Genomic DNA, 23,479 nt, shown 5'->3' with positions numbered 1-23,479 from the left:
AAAGTTATTATTAAGTATTACAGAGAATCTAAAGAGCACACCATGAAAAATAAAGGGAGAAAATAAAATTCAACTTAAAACGACCAAATGCATCGCAGTAATGAGAATCTTGGGGGAAAATGTGTTGTGCATTGCGAAAAATCTAATTCTTGTTACTGTAATCCAAAATGTCCATATTATTGTATGGGAAGTATTTCTATTCCATTGTAGTACTGTATTTGTTATACTGTATTGAGAATTATGGGAATTATAACCAAGCGCATTACAGAGAATTTGAAATGTGAAAATAATGTCACAATGTAAAAACTCTTCATGGCCGAATAAACAGGCAAAGTACATTTTCTTATTTCTTTCTTTTGATTTTGAAAGTGAAATATGACCGGGACTTGTACATAACAGGTTTCATGCCCCATTCACTTCCATTGTAAGAGCTTTACTGTAACTGCAATTTTTGCATTTAAAAAAAGCAACAAAAACAAAGGCTGAGTCAAAATATTTTTTGTGGTCATTAACATTGTCATAAATGCTTTTGATTAAGCTTAACTATTATTGAACCCGAAACATTCCTTTAACCCAAAAACAGACATGACATGTACAAACTTTTAGGGTAAAATGTGACCTGGACATGTTTTCTAGAGGTTCGCCCTTTGAAACAGTTTGATAAAACAGTGATGACTTTGTGAAAAGGCATTTTACCAGGTTGTACTCACATTACTTGTTGGCGGTTCAGGTGACTCTCTAATTGTGCTTTGTGCTGAGAGATGATAAACAGGCAGCTTGTGTGGTGACTGTTCCAAATGATGATGGGAAAGAGACTGGGATCTCTTCACAGCAGACAACACAGCTTGGGCAAAACGAGAAGTTGATGTGGGCGAAAAAGGTTTGGGTGCTGCAAAGCTTCTCAACTTCTCCAGACTCAATGAAGGTGTGGGATTTGTGGGAAGACTCTTTTGCTGAGACAGAAGAGAGTACGGTGGAAATCTTGAAGCCTCCACATCTTTCAAAAGGGGTTTAGGCTTTGGTTGGACCATAGGTAGAGTAACATCACTTGAAGCCTCGACGCCTTTCAAAAGGGGTTTAGGCTTTGGTTGGACCTCAGGTAGGGGAACATTACTTGATTCGGCATGTTGCTCCTCTCTGTCCCACTGTACTGGTGGTGGTGGAGGGGGAAAGTTGTCAAGCGCAGTCACAATATATGCATCGGACTGCAGACTGACTGCAGCTTCCTCTGGTCTAGCTGCCGGACTGCTACAGGTGTTGTTGCTGCTACTTGTGCTGCCAACACTCGCTCTACGTACAGCCGCGGAGGTGACATAATCCCCAGGAGCTCGTTTGTGCTGTGTCAAGCGGAATGAAGCTGGTTTGGGTCTTGTTGCGGGTGGAGCCTTCTTCTCCTTAACGATGTAATCAGTTTCTTCTAATGGGGACGAGGGCGAGGAAATGGTGGCTGTGGGTGAAACTAGTGGAATTGTCTGTGAAAGCTCAGTGGCTTTTCTGGAGACACTCTGATGGCCATTAAGAGCGACTGTCCCATTCGTGAAATGGGGAAGGTGGCCTGGTGGAGGTGAGATGTTTGTCGTTTGATCTGGAACAATTTTTGCTTCTGGTTTGCAGTCCAGGTTCTTAACGCTCCCTTCACTGCGTGGCTCCAGAGTTAGTTCGACCTCAAAGAATCGTAGCTTTTCTAGAGACTTCTGAGGGACAATGGTGTAGGTGGTCATGCCCACTTTGGGGATGTATTCACGTGTCAGTTCATTGGATGGTTTGGGTTTGGGCTCGACATCTGCAAAATACTGTACAGTACTTGCTTTAGGGGCGGTTGGTGTTGACGCTGGACCCTTTGAGGGTTGAATTGTAGGTGTTTGGGGTCGAGGAACATGCAGCTCTTCTGTGGAAGTGGACATGTTTCTCTTTAGCCCAGATGAGGATGAGGAGATCATCATAAGAGGTTCAGTGCAAAATCTAGGTAATGGTTCATTAGGGGGAGTCTCAGGTTCTGTCTGCGTTTGCGTCTCGGTGTGAGTAAGGTGGACTGCACTAGGGTTGGTTTTCTGTGTCTGGTCTTCAACGTGAGCCGAACGGCTTGGCTCAGGTGAAGACTTGGGAACTGCTGGCAAAGTGACCATGTTGGAATCAAGGCACTGAGCGTGCAAGTCTGTATGAGTGTGCAAAGTCTGAATGCCGCGGTCGGACCTTTGAGGCGTGTTGAACAAAGATGCACCCGTCTCTGTGGCGTTCACTGAAACCTCTTCTAATACAGGGCCACTTTGAGAAGATTGATTCGCCTTTTCTGTCTTCTCCTTCAGGGGCTCTACAGAAAGAGAACACAAAGTATCGAATCATGCATTGAAGCCTTACATTTTGACATTAGAGTTACAGTTTTATTGAAGAAGCTTTTTCCTAAATATAGCTATAAACCATTGTACATTAATCGCTGAGTTCCTATTGTGTGGCAGAAGCATAACTACAGGCAGTGTGAGGTGAAAGGGGCCCAACAGCAAAAAAGGAGAAAATTATCAAGGCGGACCCTCGCACCTCGCCCAAAATATCTTAAGACATTTTGCCACATACGTGGACATTACGTTTTGGCTTCGCTATAGGCTATGCATAATTTCATTTCATTTAAACTGACTGATCTCAGTTCAGAGACTCTAGGCTGTCATTAAAGGGTTAAACTTTCGACGCAACATGTCATGTGACAAAACAACATGGTGCCAATCTCAGCTAAGTTTGTCTTTGGGAGAAACTGCAACAAAACTGCATCTGGTAAAAAATAAATAAATAAATAAATAAAACTCATTACGTTTTTACATTAAAACCTGTTTGAGTCAAAAGAGTAGAGTCTTTAGTTTCATCCGATATGCCATTTTAAAAATGTCATCGATTTATCGTGAAACGGTGTTCTGACAATTTGTGCTACCTGCTCAGGATGTGCTACCAGCACTAAAGCTAAAACATGGGTTGCACAAGTCGGGAGGCATGGGAGAACCTATCGGTATGTACTACAGCAGCATGAAAAGTGTTAAGAACCTAGGTAGCACATCTTGTCAGGCAGATAATACTATCAGGATGTGCTACCAGCATAACTATCATGTAGTGTGAGGCTATACTAAGCTCTAACCCTACCCCAAATCCCAACCCTAACCCTAAAACTATGCTATTATAGCATTGGTATCTCATCCTGATAAGTAACATATATTTTCAGGACAACGGCATGCTGTTAAACACAATAACCACGACAGCATTCAATAAATCATGTGCTCTGATACAAAAAAAAAAAAAAAAAAAAAAAATCCATTATCTGTGGCAGTCACAGGCCTGTAAAGGGCCCGTCCAATCATTTCATTTGGCCCGAATGCAATGATTGGATGGCCTACCTGCCTGTCTAACTACGTACCTGCCTACCTCCGCGCACTCTCCCGTGCACTCAGTGGCGTGAGTTGGGGGCTGGACTGTCTGACTGTTTGAACAACTGCAGGCAAGGGGCGTATTCAGAAAGCTGTTTTTAAAACAGCGTTTATTTTTGCAATTCTGTTCGGTGGCCCAGAAATTACATACTCCAGCTTTAATACAAGAAAAAAAAAAATTGCCAATGGGGCACGAAAAATAAACTCTGAAAACTAGTCTTGATATCTTCCACAATTTTGCTTTTTTAAATTATCTACAGACAAAAACATTAGCCCTTTCCCATTACAGATACAATATACAAGGCTGATAAAACATGATTAGCATAACAATCAGATTACCTTATAAACAGTACAGAGAACATGGTATAAACATTTTTTTATCCATTCACAGAAACATAATTCAGACATATTTTACATAAATTTAATCAATGTAATTCCTCAGGTCAAAAATATAACAATGTCTTTCTCCTTTTCCATTTTTATACATACAGTACTTTAGCTGAAGTCATAAATAATAAAACAGTCTTCTTACTTTCCAACTCTACTGAGGCTTAAATCTACAGACAAAGTGAGTTCAGGGTCTATGGTAAAAAAAAATCTTTAAAATTGATGACAATGTTACAAATATATTTCTCCAGAATGTTTCAAATCTTTAACATTTCCAGAACTTATGGGAAATGCCGTCCTTGCCTGCACAACATGGTGGACATTTTAAAGGTGCATGTCATGTAACTAAAGACATTGTGTAAGGAGTAAAATAAGTGTAGCTATTCATTGGTACAAAGACATTTCTAAAAAACAATAAAGATTTTAAAAGTTTGAAGTTTAAAGGACATTGAGATATTTTTACTAGAAAACAAGACAAAAAATACTGAGTAACTTTCATTAATAAATCATTAACAAACATTATATAATGCTCAACAGATCATTAGTTAATGCATATTAAAATATTTGGAAATATGAGACCCACTTATTAATGTTTATCTCATGAAATTAACCAACATAAATTAATGATCTGTTAAGCATTATGTAATTTAAATTCAAATACAGTACTTACAAATCTTACTAAACTTTCATTCCTGATTTTTATTTGATCACAAATCTGTTATTGAGGCAATAAACAGTTTTTCTATTTAATGTAGGCAGTTCTTGTTATTGTGTGATGTTGTTGATGTTGATTGTCTGTATCAAGCATAAAACTCAATTTAACAACCCCCCCCCTCCACACACACAAACTTTGTTACAGTAGCTTAAAGTCCAATAAAGGTACTAAATAATTATTTGTAAACCTTTATAAACATTTACAATGGATAAATAGTTTCAACTTTAGATTGGGTATTGCAAGAATATGAAGAAATAATTCATAAATGATTTGTAAATGATTTGGTTACTAAATAGCTGGATATTAATGAATAACTTGAAACAAGAATAGTGGTTAAACATATTTATCATTTCTGAAAATATTAGTAAATGTAAAAAAAGTGCATTAGCTCATTTATGAATTATTTATGAAAACGTTTGATATTTGTAAGCATTCACAAACATTAACAAATGATCTGTTAATCATTAAACAACACTGGAAATTTTTCATGAAAAATTAAACATTTGTAGATGTTAAAAAGTGCAAGGCCATATATAAATGAAAGCTTAATAACATTTGTAAGTATTTGAATTTTCGTTAGCTAACGATCTGTTAAGAATTACTGTATGTATTGTTAGTTAGATTAATTAGTTAACATTAATACAAGCATTATCTCATATTTCTAACTATTTGAATATACCTTAACTAATTATATGTTAAGCATTATATCTTTTTTTTTAAAGATATATTAATGAAAGTTATTATAAAGTGTTACCACATCCAGATTAAGAATTTGTTTTTGTTTTTTGTTTTTGCAGTGTGAAGGTTGCTGTCTTACCCATCTCTTCTGATTGGACATGAGCGCTCACAGCCTGGTCTGATTTTAACTCTTCATTTATGGTGCTCTCAGCTACTCTGTCAAGTGTAAAAACAATGTAACACTTAAAAACTAGGTTTGAAAAATACATATATTTAAATAAATGACTCCAAATGAATGAGAAAAGCTACCAACATGTATATGAATTTATAAAAAGCAAATATTAAACAAATTTACACAAAAAATATTGAGATTTACAGTGGGGTCCAGAAGTCTGAGACCAATAGTGAAAATAATTGTATTTAGCATTTTTTGTAATTTTCCAATTTCAAATTATATTATCAGCATTACAATTTGGTAACAAATATTACAAAATTATCCCCCTTTTAGCTTTAATGACAGCATGCATTCGAGATGGCGAGTTAAGCCAGCCAAATTGTTTTGGTCCACACTGTATAACCAACACCAGCTTAAACAATTAGCTTCAACATACTCTACATCTGCAGACAGGTTACATGATGGATTATCTCTGGCCGTCCCATGTGGTGATACACTCTCTAGAATCTCTGACTCTTGCGAGGGAGATGCGGTCCCAGCTTGGCTTAAGTCCAGAGAGATCTCAGAGGACAGATTCAAGCTGCTGTCATCTTTCAGGTGCTCGTCCTCTAAAGGGCATGCCTGACCCTCTGTTATCATGAAGACTTCTTCCTGTTCTTTGATCTCCTCAAGTGGAGACACCAGCACAGGTTCTGCGATAAAGAATTAAAATAATTAAAGACAAATAGAAAAAGGTAGATGCTTAAATCTTTACTGTAGTGTGTTTTTGGAACTGAATTTGCAGCACAATCACTTCAAACGGGTTAATATCAAGTGAGGTCCACTTATACATGTAAGTAAAGTATTTTGTGTCAATATACTTTTGGGTTATAATTTACTTTTTTCACCCTCTCTCTGACCCTTCAAATTAAACAGGTTGTTTTTGCTGCTGTGCCCTTAAGAATTCTATGTAAATGCCCTTTTTGCATGAGAAATGAGCTACAGTGCTAACTTGCGAGCTGCGGGATTGCCGCATCCTTTAATTACAACCTCTTTGCAAAGCTGCATTACATTGGACAGATTCACAAAACAATCTGTGCTGATATGTGGAGCTCAAACTGTGAAGGTCAGGCTGAAATGACCTGAGATCTTGTTAAAATAAACTTTAGATGCCCGTTTCTAACGTTTGGATTCTTCAGAATGATCTGCAGAGTGGCAGGTGCTACACACAGACACAGACAGCACAAGCTTTGACAGACTTTACCACATTTAGGCAAGGAAAGGCAAGTTTATTTATATAGCACAGTTCATACACAATGGCACATTTTTAAAACCATTTAAGAACAATAAATAAGACTAAAAAGTAATAAAATAATAATAATAAAAAAGTAAACATTATTAAAATGAATAAAAAAGAATACAGAAATAAAATTATGCAGTGCAATCATTAAGTGCAGCACAGTGCTCAGTGAATAAATGCACATCTAAACAGATGTGTTTTCTGTCTGGACTTGTATGTGGTGACTGTTGGAGCACACCTGACCTCTTCTGGAAGCTGGTTCCAGCTGAAGGTCCCATAATAGCTTAACGCAGTCTCACCTTGTTTTGAGTGAGCCATCTGTATTTCTAACTGACTTGATCCTAATGATCTGAGAGGGCTGTTAGGTTTATCTTGAACAAGCATATCTGCAATGTGTTATAGTCCTAGGCCATTGAGTGATGTATAAATGAGCAATAGTACTTTAAAATCAATTCTAAAGGAAACTGGGAGCCAGTTTAAAGACATGAGGACTGGAGTAATATGCTCTGATTTTTTGGGTTCGGGTGAGAATCCTGGCAGTGGCATTTTGAATGAGCTGCAGATGTTAACTGGTCTTTTTGGGAAGGCCGGTGAGGAGTCCATTGCAGTAATCCACCCTACTGGTGATGAATGCATGAACAAGTCTTAACTAGATACAAAATATCTAATTCTGGCTATATTTTTGAGATGACAGTAGGCTGATTTAGTTATTGCTTTGATATGACTACTGAAACTAAGTTCTGACTCCAAAATTACACCAAGATTCCTTACTTGATTTTTTGTCTTTAGACCCCTGGAGTCAAGGTATGTGTTCACCTTGTGAATTTCGTCTTTGTTGCCAAATACAATGACCTCTGTCTTGTCACTGTTAAACTGAAGGACATTTCGGCAGATCCAGCTGTTAATTTTGTCTATGCACAGGCACAGATAGTCTATGGGCCTGTAATCATTTGGTGATAGGACTAGGTAAATCTGGGTGTCATCTGCACAGCTATGGTACATAGTTGTATTTTTATTTATTTTTTCATAATTTGGCCTAGTGGGAACATATACAGGTTGAACAGGAGCGGTGCAAGAATTGAGCCTTGTGGGACTCCACACGTCATGGGTGCCCACTCATAGTTGCATATGTTCACATAGTAACCCCTCCCTTCTATATATGACCTGAACCATCGAAGGACCGTCCAAGACAGCCCTACCCAGTTCTCCAGTCTGTCTAGGAGAATGTAGTGGTCGACAGGGTCAAAGCACAGAGATCCAGTAATACCAGCACTGATATTTTGCCTGAATCAGTATTTCTTAGTTTTTCTGGTGTTTAGGGATAATAGTATCATCCTACTTCCTTCTTATTACCTCATTGTGACTGTGACCAAGTTTCAGAACACTTAATATTCATTGTTATGTAAATGCAGGCGGTCACATGTTAAGGATTTCAGAACAAGCTTAATTGCAATAAAAGCTCATTTTTAACTGGGGGAAAGTTTTGAGTTCTGAAAGTTACATTATGTTTTCATAGTACAATGAAATCATTTCAAGAGATCAAGGAAAATTTGATTCCTCATTATATGACCTCTTTAATGCAGTGGTTTTTACAGGATTCTGCATTTGATACAAGTAGCATAATGCACAAATGGTTTCATATGTCTATATATCTGAAATAAAACTCTTCTATACTACTACTAATACTTTCTATTCTAGTTCATCAGTGTCTCTAAGCTCTGGAGTTCCCACATTAAAAGTGCTACCCATTATCTCTATCCTTAAAGGGATACTGGGCATCTTCAGTATTAATATGGATTCTCTGCTCCTCAGACTGAGCGAGCGCTGTTAATTAAGATGTCTAGCTTCTCTTGTCTCACTCTTCAATCGCCGTCACTGGGGACCGGTGAGATGAAGAAATATTCTGAGAGCTGTCTCTGTGATCTCTCTATCTCGCAGAGACATCACATTCTGAGGGCTTCTGTAGTTTCTCTCCCTTTATCTCTCTGATCTACTCTCAGTCCTTCTTGTTGTGTTTTTCTCTTTATATGTCTACAAGTATGGAGCGAGAATGATCTAAAAAATAATATATTTACAAAATACAATTCATAAATGCACAGCACAATTCACATTCACAAAATCTGATTCATAAATTCAAAATACATTATATAAATATACAAGTGAGGGCACAAATATTTCCCCAATTGCCCACACAAATACTTCTTACTTAAATTCAAAACATTTTTACAAATACATATCTATCAAGTTCTTCAATTAATTTGCATCAAAACATTTGTGAATGTTGTTACATTTCTTTATGGAACTTTGAATCTGCATTTGCAAATCGGCACATTGATTATTGGATATTGTTTCCCCGTTACCATAGTTACTCATTCATTCCTTTGAGAACAACGGGGAGAAATATCTGATAGATTTGGCTATTTTAACAACGAGAAACATGACAAAAATCTATTGTGAAGCCAGAAAACCCAGAACTGATTTTTTTATTGCCTTTACGATAAACAATATCCACAGAGTTCAGCAAAGCATGTTATAATTTGGTGGATTAAAAGCTCAATGTGATTGGCTAAAGAGAACTTTCATGAAAATAAATAAATAAATAAAGCAATTTGTGAATCGAAACCTGGCAGGAAAGTCTCCAAAAAGCCAAACACAAAACCAAAGCAATCTACACACATCAGAATCAGAATCAGCTTTATTGCCAAGTATGCTTACACATACAAGGAATTTGTCTTGGTGACAGAAGCGTCCAGTGCACAACTATACAATACAGCAACAAGACAGAGATAATAATAAAAAATAAATAAATAAATAAAATAAAAAAATGAATAGAAAATAAAGTATATATAGAATACACAATAAGACAATATATATATATATACGCAGTGCAAATACAAATCTGTTATATACAGTGCAAGGGAATGTAATGGCAGAAGAGGTTGGATGTGTTGGATAATATAAAAAGACTAAGCTGTGAATTGCACATAAGTATTGCTCAGTGTGGTTGCTTTAACTGTTCATGAGATGGACAGCCTGAGGGAAAAAAACACATGTGACTATTTGCAAATGCAGATTCAAAGATCCATAAATAAATGTAACAACGTTAACAAATTTTTACGCAAATTAATTCAAGAATTTGTTAGATTCCTATTTGCTAAGATGTTTTGAATTTATTTAAGTGAGAAGTATTTGTGTGGGCAATTGGGGAAATATTTGTGCCCTCACTTGTATATTTATGAATTGTATTTTGAATTTATAAATCAGATTTTGTGAATGTGAATTGTGCTGTGCATTTATGAGCTGTATTTTGTAAATATATAATTTTTTAGATCACTCTGGTTCTATATATACAGTGGTGTGAAAAAGTGTTTGCCCCCTTCCTGATTTCTTATTTTTTTGCATGTTTGTCACACTTAAATGTTTCAGATCATCAAACAAGTTTAAATATTAGTCAAAGATAACACAAGTAAACACAAAATGCAGTTTTTAAATGAAGGTTGTTATTATTAAGGGAAAACAAAATCCAAACCTACATGGCCCTGTGTGAAAAAGTGATTGCCCCCTAAACCTAATAACTGGTTGGGCCACCCTTAGCAGCAACAACTGCAATCAAGCGTTTGCGATAACTTGCAATGAATCTTTTACAGCGCTGTGGAGGAATTTTGGCCCACTCATCTTTGCAGAATTGTTGTAATTCAGCCACATTGGAGGGTTTTCGAGCATGAACTGCCTTTTTAAGGTCATGCCACAGCATCGCAATAGGATTCAGGTCAGGACTTTGACTAGGCCACTCCAAAGTCTTCATTTTGTTTTTCTTCAGCCATTCAGAGGTGGACTTGCTGGTGTGTTTTGGATCATTGTCCTGCTGCAGAACCCAAGTTCGCTTCAGCTTGAGGTCACGAACAGATGGCCGGACATTCTCCTTCAGGATTTTTTGGTAGACAGCAGAATTCATGGTTCCATTTATCACAGCAAGTCTTCCAGGTCCTGAAGCAGCAAAACAGCCCCAGACCATCACACTATCACCACCATATTTTATTGTTGGTATGATGTTCTTTTTCTGAAATGCGGTGTTACTTTTATGCCAGATATAATGGGGGACACACCTTCCAAAAAGTTCAACTTTTGTCTCGTCAGTCCACAGAGTATTTTCCCAAAAGTCTTGGGGATCATCAAGATGTTTTCTGGCAAAAATGAGACGAGCCTTAATGTTCTTTTTGCTCAGCAGTGGTTTTCGTCTTGGAACTCTGCCATGCAGGCCATTTTTGCCCAGTCTCTTTCTTATGGTGGAGTCATGAACACTGACCTTAACTGAGGCAAGTGAGGCCTGCAGTTCTTTGGATGTTGTTGTGGGGTCTTTTGTGACCTCTTGGATGAGTCGTCGCTGCGCTCTTGGGGTAATTTTGGTCGGCCGGCCACTCCTGGGAAGGTTCACCACTGTTCCATGTTTTCGCCATTTGTGGATAATGGCTCTCACTGTGGTTCTCTGGATTCCCAAAGCTTTAGAAATGGCTTTATAACCTTTTCCAGACTGATAGGTCTCAATTACTTTCTTTCTCATTTGTTCCTGAATTTCTTTGGATCTCGGCATGATGTCTAGCTTTTGATGTAAGATCTTTTGGTCTACTTCACTTTGACAGGCAGGTCCTATTTAAGTGATTTCTTGATTGAGAACAGGTGTGGCAGTAATCAGGCCTGGATGTGGCTAGAGAAATTGAACTCAGGTGTGATGAACCACAGTTAAGTTATGTTTTAACAGGTGGGGCAAACACTTTTTCACACAGGGCCATGTAGGTTTGGATTTTGTTTTCCCTTAATAATAACAACCTTCATTTAAAAACTGCATTTTGTGTTTACTTGTGTTATCTTTGACTAATATTTAAACTTGTTTGATGATCTGAAACATTTAAGTGTGACAAACATGCAAAAAAATAAGAAATCAGGAAGGGGGCAAACACTTTTTCACACCACTGTAAGTCTCTCTCTTTATTTTGTCTCTCTCATTGAAGTGAAAAGCAAAAAGTATTTAGACTATGTTTCAGATTTATGCATTTCAATTTCATTACAAAATTCCATCGAATTGAATTATGTAATGTTAAACAAAATTAAATTAATAAATCTTACATTTTGTGTTTTTATTGTATTTTATTAAAGATTATTTACATTAATATTCCAGGTTCAATACAAGTTAAGCTCAATCGAAAGCATTTGTGACATAATGTTGATTACCACAAAACATTATTTCGGCTCAACCTCCTTTTCTTTACAAAAAGCAAAAAACAAGGTTAAAGTGAGGCACTTACAATGGAAGCAAAAATCAATTGTCAACAGTTTAAAAAAAAAATTATAAACCATAGATATCTCTTTATAATAACTTTCATTAACATTAATAAACATTATTGCATTATATAATGCTTGACAGATTATTAAAAGCACATTGCTGCTCATTTCCACCATTAAAAGCTATCAAACATTAAAACGACAAGCAGATGAGTTTCTTAAATATCTACACTGCGAGTGGTCCAACAAGGCAGGTTTGCAACTGAATTGCTCCCTTTATAATTAATGGAGCTCTCTTCACTGCAAGTGCACGTTTGCTAAATAATCTAGTTTCGTCTGGGCAGTTGGGCCATTGCATATATAAAGTCTAAAAAAAAAAAATAGTATTTTTGTTTATTCCAGAGTTTGAAGTAAACTGTTACAAGATATTTCAATCTTTGAGCTTGCTACAAAAGATAAATAAATAAATCTGCCTCAAACCTGCACATTTAATATTGTATTATGGAATGTCATGTGAGATCAGACATGTAATACAACTCTGCAAAGTTGCAAAAATACACTTGCAAGAAACCAAACACAGTGAGGAATCCCTCCTGTGTCTTTATATAGTTATGAACAATGAGAAAAGTAGTAACAATGCCTGTAGATTCCAAGCCCTGATTAGAAAGCACTTACCCTCTCTCTGTTACTCTACAGAAAACTTGTTATCAACAGATTTTTATGAGTGCTGTCACAGTCTCTGGGTAGCTCTTATATATTTTAATTAGGGCTGTTAATTTAAATCAATTTAGTGCGATTAATTATATACAAAATAATGCATTTAAACAATTCACGCAATTAATCATACCCTGGACGGTAACAAGGAATATTCCTCCCGTCAGAGCAATTCAAGCTCGAAGGTCCACCTTCAATGTTTTCAGCAGGGGGCAGTAAGCGCAAATCAAGCTGTAGAGGCAACAAACCACACTGATTGCAGACTGACAGCATCGCCATTATCATGTAATTATTTCAATTAAAAATGTTAATCAATTGACAGCCCTAGTTTTAATATGTCAGAGTAACTATGTAGCTTTTTTCTGTTACCTGTCAGAATAAGGCACCCTTAAGACTCTTTTAAATGCATCCTTAAAAAGGCATAAAGCCAGAAAAGAGCATGCTAATAAACATAGTGGAACGTTCAAATATTTTTCTATAATGACAACTAAACTGTATATTGCCCTGCAAAGGCAAAACGTAGTAACTACACATTTAGTCAAAACAGAGAAAACAGAGTGAGATTATTTGATATCCCACATTTGGCTGGACAATCAAAAGACTAATTTCTTCTCGGTGTCTGTGTTACCATAGTTACTGCGATTTCACAATGAAAATGAACAAACAGAAAACAGGAGCAAATAATACAGAGAAAATTACAGATATAAACAAGAGAAAGGACATCAAAAATTATAGATGATGAGAATGAGGGCACCACAAGAGAGAGAAGCAGCAGAGAACAAAGAGAAGATAAACTGCAGAAGAACATGCAGAGATTCTCATACGCCCCCTTCTGGTGAGTCTCCAGGAAGCGAGAAGAGTAACAGCTATAAGTGAGATGAATGAGGCTGTGCTGTCAGAACTAATGATACGAGCAGATAAACTCATACTGCGACTGTGTGTTGCTGTTTGCAGAAATTCTCACTGCAGGCTCACTCCAACTGAGTGTGCATGAGACCACACTGCTGCTCCACATTCTTGCCGATTCGTTTAATGTTGTGCATAAGAACTTAAGTGAAACTATGAGTGCCAGGGGTTCAGTGAGAGAAATGTTGGTATTTTGTGCTTATGATAATGGAAAAGAAACAAAAAAGGAATTCTAGCTATTTACAAATAATATATCAAAGCAGGCTAGCTTAGATAGAACGGATGGACAGAATGAAAGATAGATGGACAGACAGATATACAGACAGAGAGACAGACAGACAGATAGATAGATAGAATGACGGAATGACAGAAAAACAAACAGACAGATTAGACAGACAGATAGATAGATAGAACGACGGGTAGATGAATGATAAATAGAATGACAGAGACAGACAGACAGACAGATGGATAGATAGATAGATAGATAGATAGATAGATAGATAGATAGATAGATAGATAGATAGACAGAACAATAGAATGATGGAACAACAGACAGACAGGCATACAGACAGACAGACAGACAGAGAGAGAGAGAGAGAGAGAGAGAGAGAGAGAGAGAGAGAGAGAGAGATAGACAGAACAATGGAATGATGGAACAGACAGACAGACAGGCATACAGACAGACAGAGAGAGAGAGAGAGAGAGAGAGAGAGAGAGAGAGAGAGAGATAGATAGATAGATAGATAGATAGATAGATAGACAGAACGATGGGTAGAGGAATGGACAGACAGACAGACAGACAGACAGATAGATAGATAGATAGATAGATAGATAGATAGATAGATAGACAGACAGACAGACAGACAGACAGACAGACAGACAGACAGACAGACAGACAGATAGATAGATAGATAGAATAATGGAATGATGGAACAACAGACAGACAGGCATACAGACAGACAGACAGATAGATAGATAGATAGATAGATAGATAGATAGATCGATAGACAGATAGATAGACAGACAGATAGATAGATAGATAGAATAATGGAATGATGGAACAACAGACAGACAGGCATACAGACAGACAGAGAGACAGAGAGAGAGATAGATAGATGATAGACAGAGAGAGAGAGATAGATAGATAGATAGATAGATAGATAGATAGATAGATAGATAGATAGATAGATAGATAGATAGATAGATAGACAGAACGACAGGTAGATTCAATGGACAGACATAGATAGATAGACAGATAGACAGACAGACAGATAGATAGATAGATAGATAGATAGATAGATAGATAGATAGATAGATCGATCGATGGATGGATAGATGGATGGATGGACAGACAGACAGATAGATATAATGACAGGTAGATGAATGGATACATAGAATGACAGACAGACAGACAGACAGACAGACAGATAGATAGATAGAACAATGGAATGATGGAACGACAGACAGACAGGCATACAGACAGACAGAGCGACAGAGAGAGAGATAGATAGATGATAGACACACACACAGAGAGAGAGAGAGAGAGAGAGAGAGAGAGATTAATAAATTAGACACAAAGACTCACTTATCAGACTCAAACTCCTAACTTATCGTTTTGAATCGATCTAACGACTCACAGAAACAGTCGATTCCAATTGTTAAGGGGAATCAATATCTGATCCCTAGGGAGCAAAGATTGCAATCATGTCTGCTCTCATAACACATCTGATGAAATGGCACAGCTCTGTTTACACCCTGGAGAAACACTCATATACACACACCACAGCTGTGGCAAGTGTTGTATAAAGAATCTATTTGTCATACTTGAGTAAAAGTAAAGATACCTTCATGGAAATTGACTCAAGTAAAAGTTAAAGTAGCTCATGAAAAACAACTTAAGTAAAATAACTAAAGTAACTGATATTAAATTTACTCAAGTATCAAAAAGTACAAGTAAATTGCATAAATTACAGAACAGTTCATTAAACCCATGGCAACTTATTTGATTGGTGGTGCTCATCATTTACTCACCCTCATGCCATCCCAGATGTGTATGACTTTCTTTCATCTGCAGAACACATACAAAGATTTTTAGAAGAATATTTAAGCTCTATAGGTCAATTCAATGCAAGTGAATGGTGGCCAGACATTTCAAGCTACAAAAAAAACACATTAAGGCAGGATAAAGTTATCCATACTACTACAGTGGTTAAATCCATGACCTCTGAAGTGATTCAGTTGGTTTTGGGTGAGATCAAACCAAATTGTAACTCATTTTCACAGTATAACTTGCCATTGCAATCTCTAGCCATGATCATGATTTCAAGCTTGATTTCACTTTCTAGTGCTTGATGCATGCGCAGAGCCCTAGATGGCGCTATAGGAGGTGTAATCGAGCTTGAAATCTTGATCGCCAAGAAAGCTGCTAATGTCAAGATTTATAGTCAAAAATGGAGTTATATTTTGGTCTATTCTCACCCAAAACCAATTGGATCCGTTCAGAAGAAATTGGTGGAACCACTGGAGTCTTATGGATTACTCTTATGCTGCATTTATGTGCTTTTTGGAGCTTTAAAGATCTGGCCACCATTCACTTACATTGAATTGACCTACATAACAGCGATATTCTTCATAAAATATATATATATATTGTGTGTGTGTGTGTTCAGCAGAAAAAAAGAAAGAAAGTCATACACATCTTGGATCGAATGAGGGTGAGAAAATTATGAGAGAATTTTCATTTTTAAACGAACCATCCCTTTAATGGCACATTCAAGTCACATCAGAATGATCATATTTATGGAATGAGTGTAAATGAACACCACAGTCCATAAAAACTGGAACACTGAAGGAGGGAGTTGAATCATTAGTAACCAGAACAGAGACTTGTGGAGGTGGGCTCTTTTCATTTGGGCCAATAAGCAACCATCCAGCAACCACCTAGAACACCCTGGCAACTGCATAGCAATGTGCTGAAATACAGTTAAAACAACTTAACAACAGTGTAGCAACAACCTAACAACCACCTAGAACACCTTGTCAACAGCAGAGCAATGTGCAAAAAACACAGAAAACAACTTAGCAACAGCATAGTAACAACCTGGCAACCACAAACTGTAGCAATGCACCAAAACACTCAGCAGAGATCACCTTGACAACTGCATAGCATGCCCTAGCAACCATTCAGAAAACCTAGTTACCACATACTGTAGCATAAATATGCTACAAAGCAACTATAGCACTTTAGCAACCACCAGAAAACTACTTTTGCTTAGGCAAAGATCATTCACACCTTCATAAAATATAAAAATAAATATTGTTGGACATTTTCATGAGCGCTGGTAATTATTCATACACATCATACCTTGTTTAAATGTAAAATGTAAATGAATCATTCTGACTGCTTTTTGAATCTTTTTGTTCAGTTCAAAGGAGTCAAATTTAAAAGATTCGACTCAAATGATTCTTTCAACGAATCACACATCACTATCGCCGATCTGCATGCATTTTTGCACATGCAGCTGTTATTTTGTTGCGGTGTTCAGTTGCAAAAGTAATGAAAGGGTCTGGAGAAATTTATCGGAGTAAAAGTATCAATTTTCTCTTCAAAATGTAGTGAAGTGAAAGTAATAGTACAAATAAATATTTATACTCAAGTAAAGTACAAATATTAAAAAACTGTACTTAAGTACAGGGCTGTGGCACATTTACAACCATGTGCCTGTATGTGTGTAAGAAACAGTCTAATAAATACAGCTGCAAACTTTTAAACCCATAGTGTTACATCCAGTAAATTCTCACCAGTCCAGTCACCACCCAACTCAAGCAAAACCTAGCGAGCTACACTGCTGCCTACTGCCAACATAGACAGCTGCCTTCTAAGGGGCTGTTCACTACGAACGTGTGTTTGGATCAGTCTACGCTGTTTTTGTTTATTTATTTTTTTATTTTTTTTATGTTAACATACACTTGACAGACATCTATGACAGTCTTTCTCACTGCTTTTTCAGCATCTCACGCAGTACTGCCATGTTTATTAGACACCATGTCAAGTTTAACTGACATCATCGTAACACATTCAAGCATTGCCTTCTTCGTGAAGGATACGGGTGATGCTGCCTAAGAATTTGGCCAAAACATGGTATTTTAGAAGCTACCATAATTATGCCGCCTATACTTTTTGAAACAGTCCTCGTGTCCAGAGCGTACCTATGATGCCTTTAAAAGCTCTCTAGGTTGGAACGGAGCTCATTTCTTGTGCATCCATAGCTGGTTCTCAAAGTCAAAATCGAATTTGTTCTATTGCAGCGTCTAATTCTAATTCAGAGTCTTGGTTGAGGGTGACCTTTTACCTGGAGACTGAAAGCAAAGCAAGTGTTTTTAAGTACTTTGTGCTCTTGGAAGAGAAAACAGAAGAATGACAAACAAATTTGAAGTGTAGATGAAGAGGTGAGGCATTTGTTCAACCACTAGATGGTGACAAAACATACACAAAGTGACAATCAACACACATTGGTGCCTTTACATTGTCTCCAAATGCCCACTTCCACAACACCTCTCACTGTGTTTACATCCTGCTCAAAGTACAACTGCTGCATTCATTCAAGCCCTTTTATGCTCAACAGAACAAAATCCTCTAAATTATGTTCTTCATCATTATTTTCTTCACCCAAACAAATCGATTTATGAGCGTAATGCATTATGAAATAGCCACTGTACTACATTTTGATTTGTTAGCTCATAAAAACACAGAATTTGTCCAGCATTTTATATTGAAAATATGAATTTAATAATATTTGGTGCATTTTTTTTTTTTTTCCTACAATGACTGTATTTATCTCCCATTCTGAGATTTTCTACGAGAAGCACTAAATGTGGGAGAATTTTCTCTTGAGGAAATATCTCAAAATAACATTGATGAGGAAAAGAGGAAATGCTGTGCCATTAAAAAACATAAATAAGAAGGCTTTTCACCACCCTTACAACATATTCTATGTGCTTTACTGTAGTAACAGCTGTATTTTGGCAGAATTTATTTAGATTCATCCTAAATATTCAATGAGGATGATGAAGTCTGTACTTCTCATTCTACTTTTTATTTCCAATTTACCCATTCTTTTTCACCATTGAATTTCCATGAAATTTCCAGGCGTTTGTATCTTTATTTGTTTTTTACCTTTCTAACTTTCATAGTTGTGTGCAATAATAGGTTATATAGTTATTTAGCCTTTTTATTTGTTGAATATCCTTCAGTTACCTTGTTTCAAGGGCTGAGCAAACTAACCTGTCAAGTCTTTGTCCTGTGTAGTTTCATCATGAGGGGCGACGCTGGTCAAGGTGGGGGGCGGCGGGGCCTTTCGCTTGGTGGACAAACTCTTGAAGGACGAATCTGTCGAAGATCCGCGGCTCAAACGGGCCATATGCTTTGGAAAGCAGGCAGGGGGGCAGCAATAAATATGACAGATAATTCCAAACATTTGGCTGTGGGAAACACTACCACATTCCCTAATGACAAGGTGATGAAATGACTCAACACAGCAAAGAGTTCATGTAGAAACAATGTTTAAAGGCTTGCTGTATTTGCAGAGTGCTTTTTAAATGTACATTCAGTCTTGGTCTTTGAACTCAGGTCATGAAATAATAGGTTGAGAGGCCTCTTTTCTTCCCAGTTAAAAGAGTTTCCCAATAAAGGCCCACTAACACTACCTGTTAAAAGAGTTTCCTAATAAAGGCCCACTAACACTACCAGTTAAAAGAGTTTCCTAATAAAGACCCATTAACACTACCAGTTAAAAGAGTTCCTAATAAAGGCCCACTAACACTACCTGTTAAAAGAGTTCCTAATAAAGGCCCACTAACACTACCAGTTAAAAGAGTTCCTAATAAAGGCCCACTAACACTACCAGTTAAAAGTGTTTCCTAATAAAGGCCCACTAACACTACCAGTTAAAAGAGTTTCCTAATAAAGACCCACTAACACTACCTGTTAAAAGAGTTCCTAATAAAGGCCCACTAACACTACCAGTTAAAAGAGTTCCTAATAAAGGCCCACTAACACTACCTGTTAAAAGAGTTCCTAATAAAGGCCCACTAACACTACCAGTTAAAAGTGTTTCCTAATAAAGGCCCACTAACACTACCAGTTAAAAGAGTTCATAATAACGGCCCACTAACACTACCAGTTAAAAGAGTTTCCTAATAAAGGCCCACTAACACTACCTGTTAAAAGAGTTCCTAATAAAGGCTCTTTTAACACTACCAATTAAAAGAGTTCCTAATAAAGGCCCACTAACACTACCTGTTAAAAGAGTTCCTAATAAAGGCCCACTAACACTACCAGTTAAAAGAGTTTCCTAATAAAGGCCCACTAACACTACCTGTTAAAAGAGTTCCTAATAAAGGCCCACTAACACTACCAGTTAAAAGTGTTTCCTAATAAAGGCCCACTAACACTACCAGTTAAAAGAGTTCATAATAACGGCCCACTAACACTACCAGTTAAAAGAGTTTCCTAATAAAGGCCCACTAACACTACCTGTTAAAAGAGTTCCTAATAAAGGCTCTTTTAACACTACCATTTAAAAGAGTTCCTAATAAAGGCCCACTAACACTACCTGTTAAAAGAGTTCCTAATAAAGGCCCACTAACACTACCAGTTAAAAGAGTTTCCTAATAAAGGCCCACTAACACTACCTGTTAAAAGAGTTCCTAATAAAGGCCCACTAACACTACCAGTTAAAAGAGTTTCCTAATAAAGGCTCTTTTAACACTACCAATTAAAAGAGTTCCTAATAAAGACCCACTAACACTACCAGTTAAAAGAGTTTCCTAATAAAGGCTCTTTTAACACTACCAATTAAAAGAGTTCCTAATAAAGGCCCACTAACACTACCAGTTAAAACACTGGACAAACTTGACTAATGAATTTGTATCTCTTGACGACATTAAAAACCTTTTGATTTAAAGGCTTATGGTTAATAAATGCTTGCAAATTGTTTTGTTAAATGCTTAAAATTAGACAAAAATAAACTTTGAAGAAGCTCAAATTTAAGTTATAATTGTCCAAACTTTTGAATGGTAGTTTGTTTTAGTGGAGACCAAAAATCTGAAACCACTTTCTTTTTTTTTTTCTTACAAAGATGTTCATTGCGAATTATATTATGATTCTAACTAGAGGTCGGACGGTTTATTAGCTTTATCGATTAATCAGCACCGACCGTTGCTTTTGGAACTCTCATTTATCGGCAAAAATCAACTACAGTAATTTTTATATTGTAATACATTGTTAGAGTGCATGTTTTATTTCTCTCATCTGTTTGTGAGAGCAGCTGGAAGCACAGATATTTCAAAATAAGAGTCCCAGAAGTATTTTGGGTTTATATTTAAAAGTCCCATGTTATGAAACAAATTTAATTTTTTTTCTGGTTATTATTGGGATTTTGTTGCACAACTGCATCTGGGATTTCATTCATTTTGGACTCTTGTAGCTTATATGTCTGGACTGTCCCATCACAGTATGGAAAGACTAAGACATTTTTTTAAACACACTCAATTATGATAATAATTCCTTATCTGCTTTCTCCTAAAAACATCTGTATCTGCAAAATCTAATATCGGTCGACCTCTAATTATAACCGCATGTATGCTGGTCTGAATTTCAGAATTTCTTAGTATTTGGTATTTCACCCTTTTTGCTCTAATAACAGCATGCAATCAAGCTGGCATGAATAAAACCTGATGATCATGTTCTCCAGCATGATTTGAGAATGTTCCACAGAGCATCTTGTGGGCTTTAAAGAAACCAAGACAATCTGAACGTCTGTACACATAATAAACATGGTCAATGTCACAACTTTTACATCTGATTAGATTTGATTAGTGACCAAGACACTGCTGAAACTTAAATATTCCTTTTCAATGTGGTTTCAGACATTTGGACCCCACTGTATGGTTGAAACAAGTTGTCCAAGTAAATATGATCTGTAGCCCAGATCAGTTGGCATACCTGGTTGCCATCAGGATGCGCTACAGTTTGAGCGTTGCCTTGGTGATGACTGAGATCAGTTGGTATGCTCTGTGACATCATGCTTGGTGGCAATGGGGCTCTTCTCTTTTCTCTTTTCTTTGGCATGTCCGAGGGCATGGTTTTCGAATCGTACGTTGGCGAATAAGTTCTTAAAGAACTCATGCTGACTGGCCTCTGTTTTCTATGCACTGGCGATGCTGGTGCACTCACGGTCCTTGACTTCCAAGAGAGACAACCAATCACAAATCAGCACACTGCCAACCAATGCCACAGCCCCAATCACAGGCAAGTAAAGACTTTGACAATTTGCACAAATAAAAAAAAAAAAAAAAAAAAAAAAAATATATATATATATATATATATATATATATATATATATATATATATATATATGACCACTGGTGCTCAGAGAATGTTTACAAAGTAACAAAAACAAACATGCCTTTGACCTCACCTTTAAAGGTATAGTTCACTCAGAAATAAAAAATCTGTCATCATTTACTCATCAAACCTTGTTTCAAACCTGCATCATTTTTTCTTCTTCTGTGGAACACAAAATGGAGAAGTTTAGCAGAATGTTGACGCTAGTCTTAACCATACAATAAAAGGAAATGGTGATAAAAATCAGTCGGGCAATTGGGCAATTTTCCAAGTCTTCCAAAGGATTTTATCAGCTTTGTGTGAAGAACAGGTTGACATACAAGTCGTTATTCACTGATAATCTTCCCCTCGGAAGCTCTCTAATCTCATTCACAACCATGTATGCAGGTCATTAACGAGTAAGGCTGTCTGTGGTGATAAGAAAGAGAAATCTTTTAAAACTCTAGTTCAAAATGCATGCATCAAGTTCATAGAAATATAATATTTGTGTTCATTTTGGTTTCATACATTTTTGAAAAACATTTATAGCATTTTCTACAAAAATAAAATAAAATAAATAAATATATTGATGATTTTAAAAATGTAAAGTGGCATAACCATCAGGTAAAAGTTATTAAAATACTTTTATGGCACCTTGAATAAATATGAGTGTGCAAAACGTAATCATTACTTAAAAAAAAATAAATTTCAAAAGATATTTTAAGTTTTTTTTATTATTATTATTTTTTACCAATAACATGAATTTTTGAGTCACGAATATAAAAAAGTATATATATATATTCTAACAGAAACAAGGCAACCGTCATGTTGTTTACACCACATGACTTTGATTTGGTGCAATCAAACAAAAAAAAACAAAAACAAAAAATAATTATATATAATATATATATATATTATGAATTGTATTACTAAATTGTATCACTGCTTTTTTTAATTTAATTAATAAATGATTTTTAAAAACTTCTAATGCCAACTTTTCCTTTTTCATGCAGTTCAGCTTTTAATGAGAGTTTTATTATTATTATATATTAAATATACATATATATTTTTACTGCCTCCGGACAGTTACACCAATTAGAAAAATTATCAAAATGACTTTGAACTCAGAAAATAAAAGCATGTTCATCATATAAGAGGTGTATTCCAGTAAGTGTCTTGTGTGAAAATTTAATATTTGTATGTATTTTTTAATAACTTGATAGACACAGGGAAAAAAAAAAAAAATATATATATATATATATATATATATATGAGCATTACATCATAAATATGTCAAGCCAGATTTATCAACAATGATACCAAACATTGACAGATAAGTAAAAGATGACACAATTTTCATTTTTGGATGAACTATCCCGTTAATGTCACAATTTACACAGCATTATCATTTTCATTAGACATAGAGTATTCCATTACTCACCTGTTCTGACTGTTTCTTACTTCCTTTTCTAAATATGCTGAACAGTCCTTTATTTTCCTTGTCCTTCTGTATTTTGTCTTTTCCATGATTAATTATTTCTGTAATTCAATG

At 36.2% G+C, this 23,479-nt stretch overlaps 1 protein-coding gene across 3 annotated transcripts in view; it reads right to left on the bottom strand.

The window, feature by feature from the left end:
* The window catches only part of LOC127447637 (cordon-bleu protein-like 1), a 110,664-nt gene that overhangs the window by 16,805 nt on the left and 70,380 nt on the right, over positions 1-23,479 (bottom strand). For all 3 annotated transcript variants that reach the window (XM_051709584.1, XM_051709582.1, XM_051709585.1), the window contains exons 7-12: positions 23,369-23,466; positions 21,547-21,786; positions 18,826-18,964; positions 5,799-6,054; positions 5,327-5,403; positions 711-2,311 (exon numbers count right to left, since the gene is read on the bottom strand). In XM_051709584.1, the coding sequence (XP_051565544.1) occupies positions 711-2,311; positions 5,327-5,403; positions 5,799-6,054; positions 18,826-18,964; positions 21,547-21,786; positions 23,369-23,466 (2,411 nt within the window). The remainder of the gene's footprint in view (positions 1-710; positions 2,312-5,326; positions 5,404-5,798; positions 6,055-18,825; positions 18,965-21,546; positions 21,787-23,368; positions 23,467-23,479) is intronic.

The sequence above is a fragment of the Myxocyprinus asiaticus genome, chromosome 10 (genome assembly GCF_019703515.2).
Source record: "Myxocyprinus asiaticus isolate MX2 ecotype Aquarium Trade chromosome 10, UBuf_Myxa_2, whole genome shotgun sequence".
Lineage (NCBI taxonomy): Eukaryota > Metazoa > Chordata > Actinopteri > Cypriniformes > Catostomidae > Myxocyprinus > Myxocyprinus asiaticus.
Note: the sequence above shows the minus strand (reverse complement) of the source record. Positions and strands in the feature narration are given on the sequence as shown.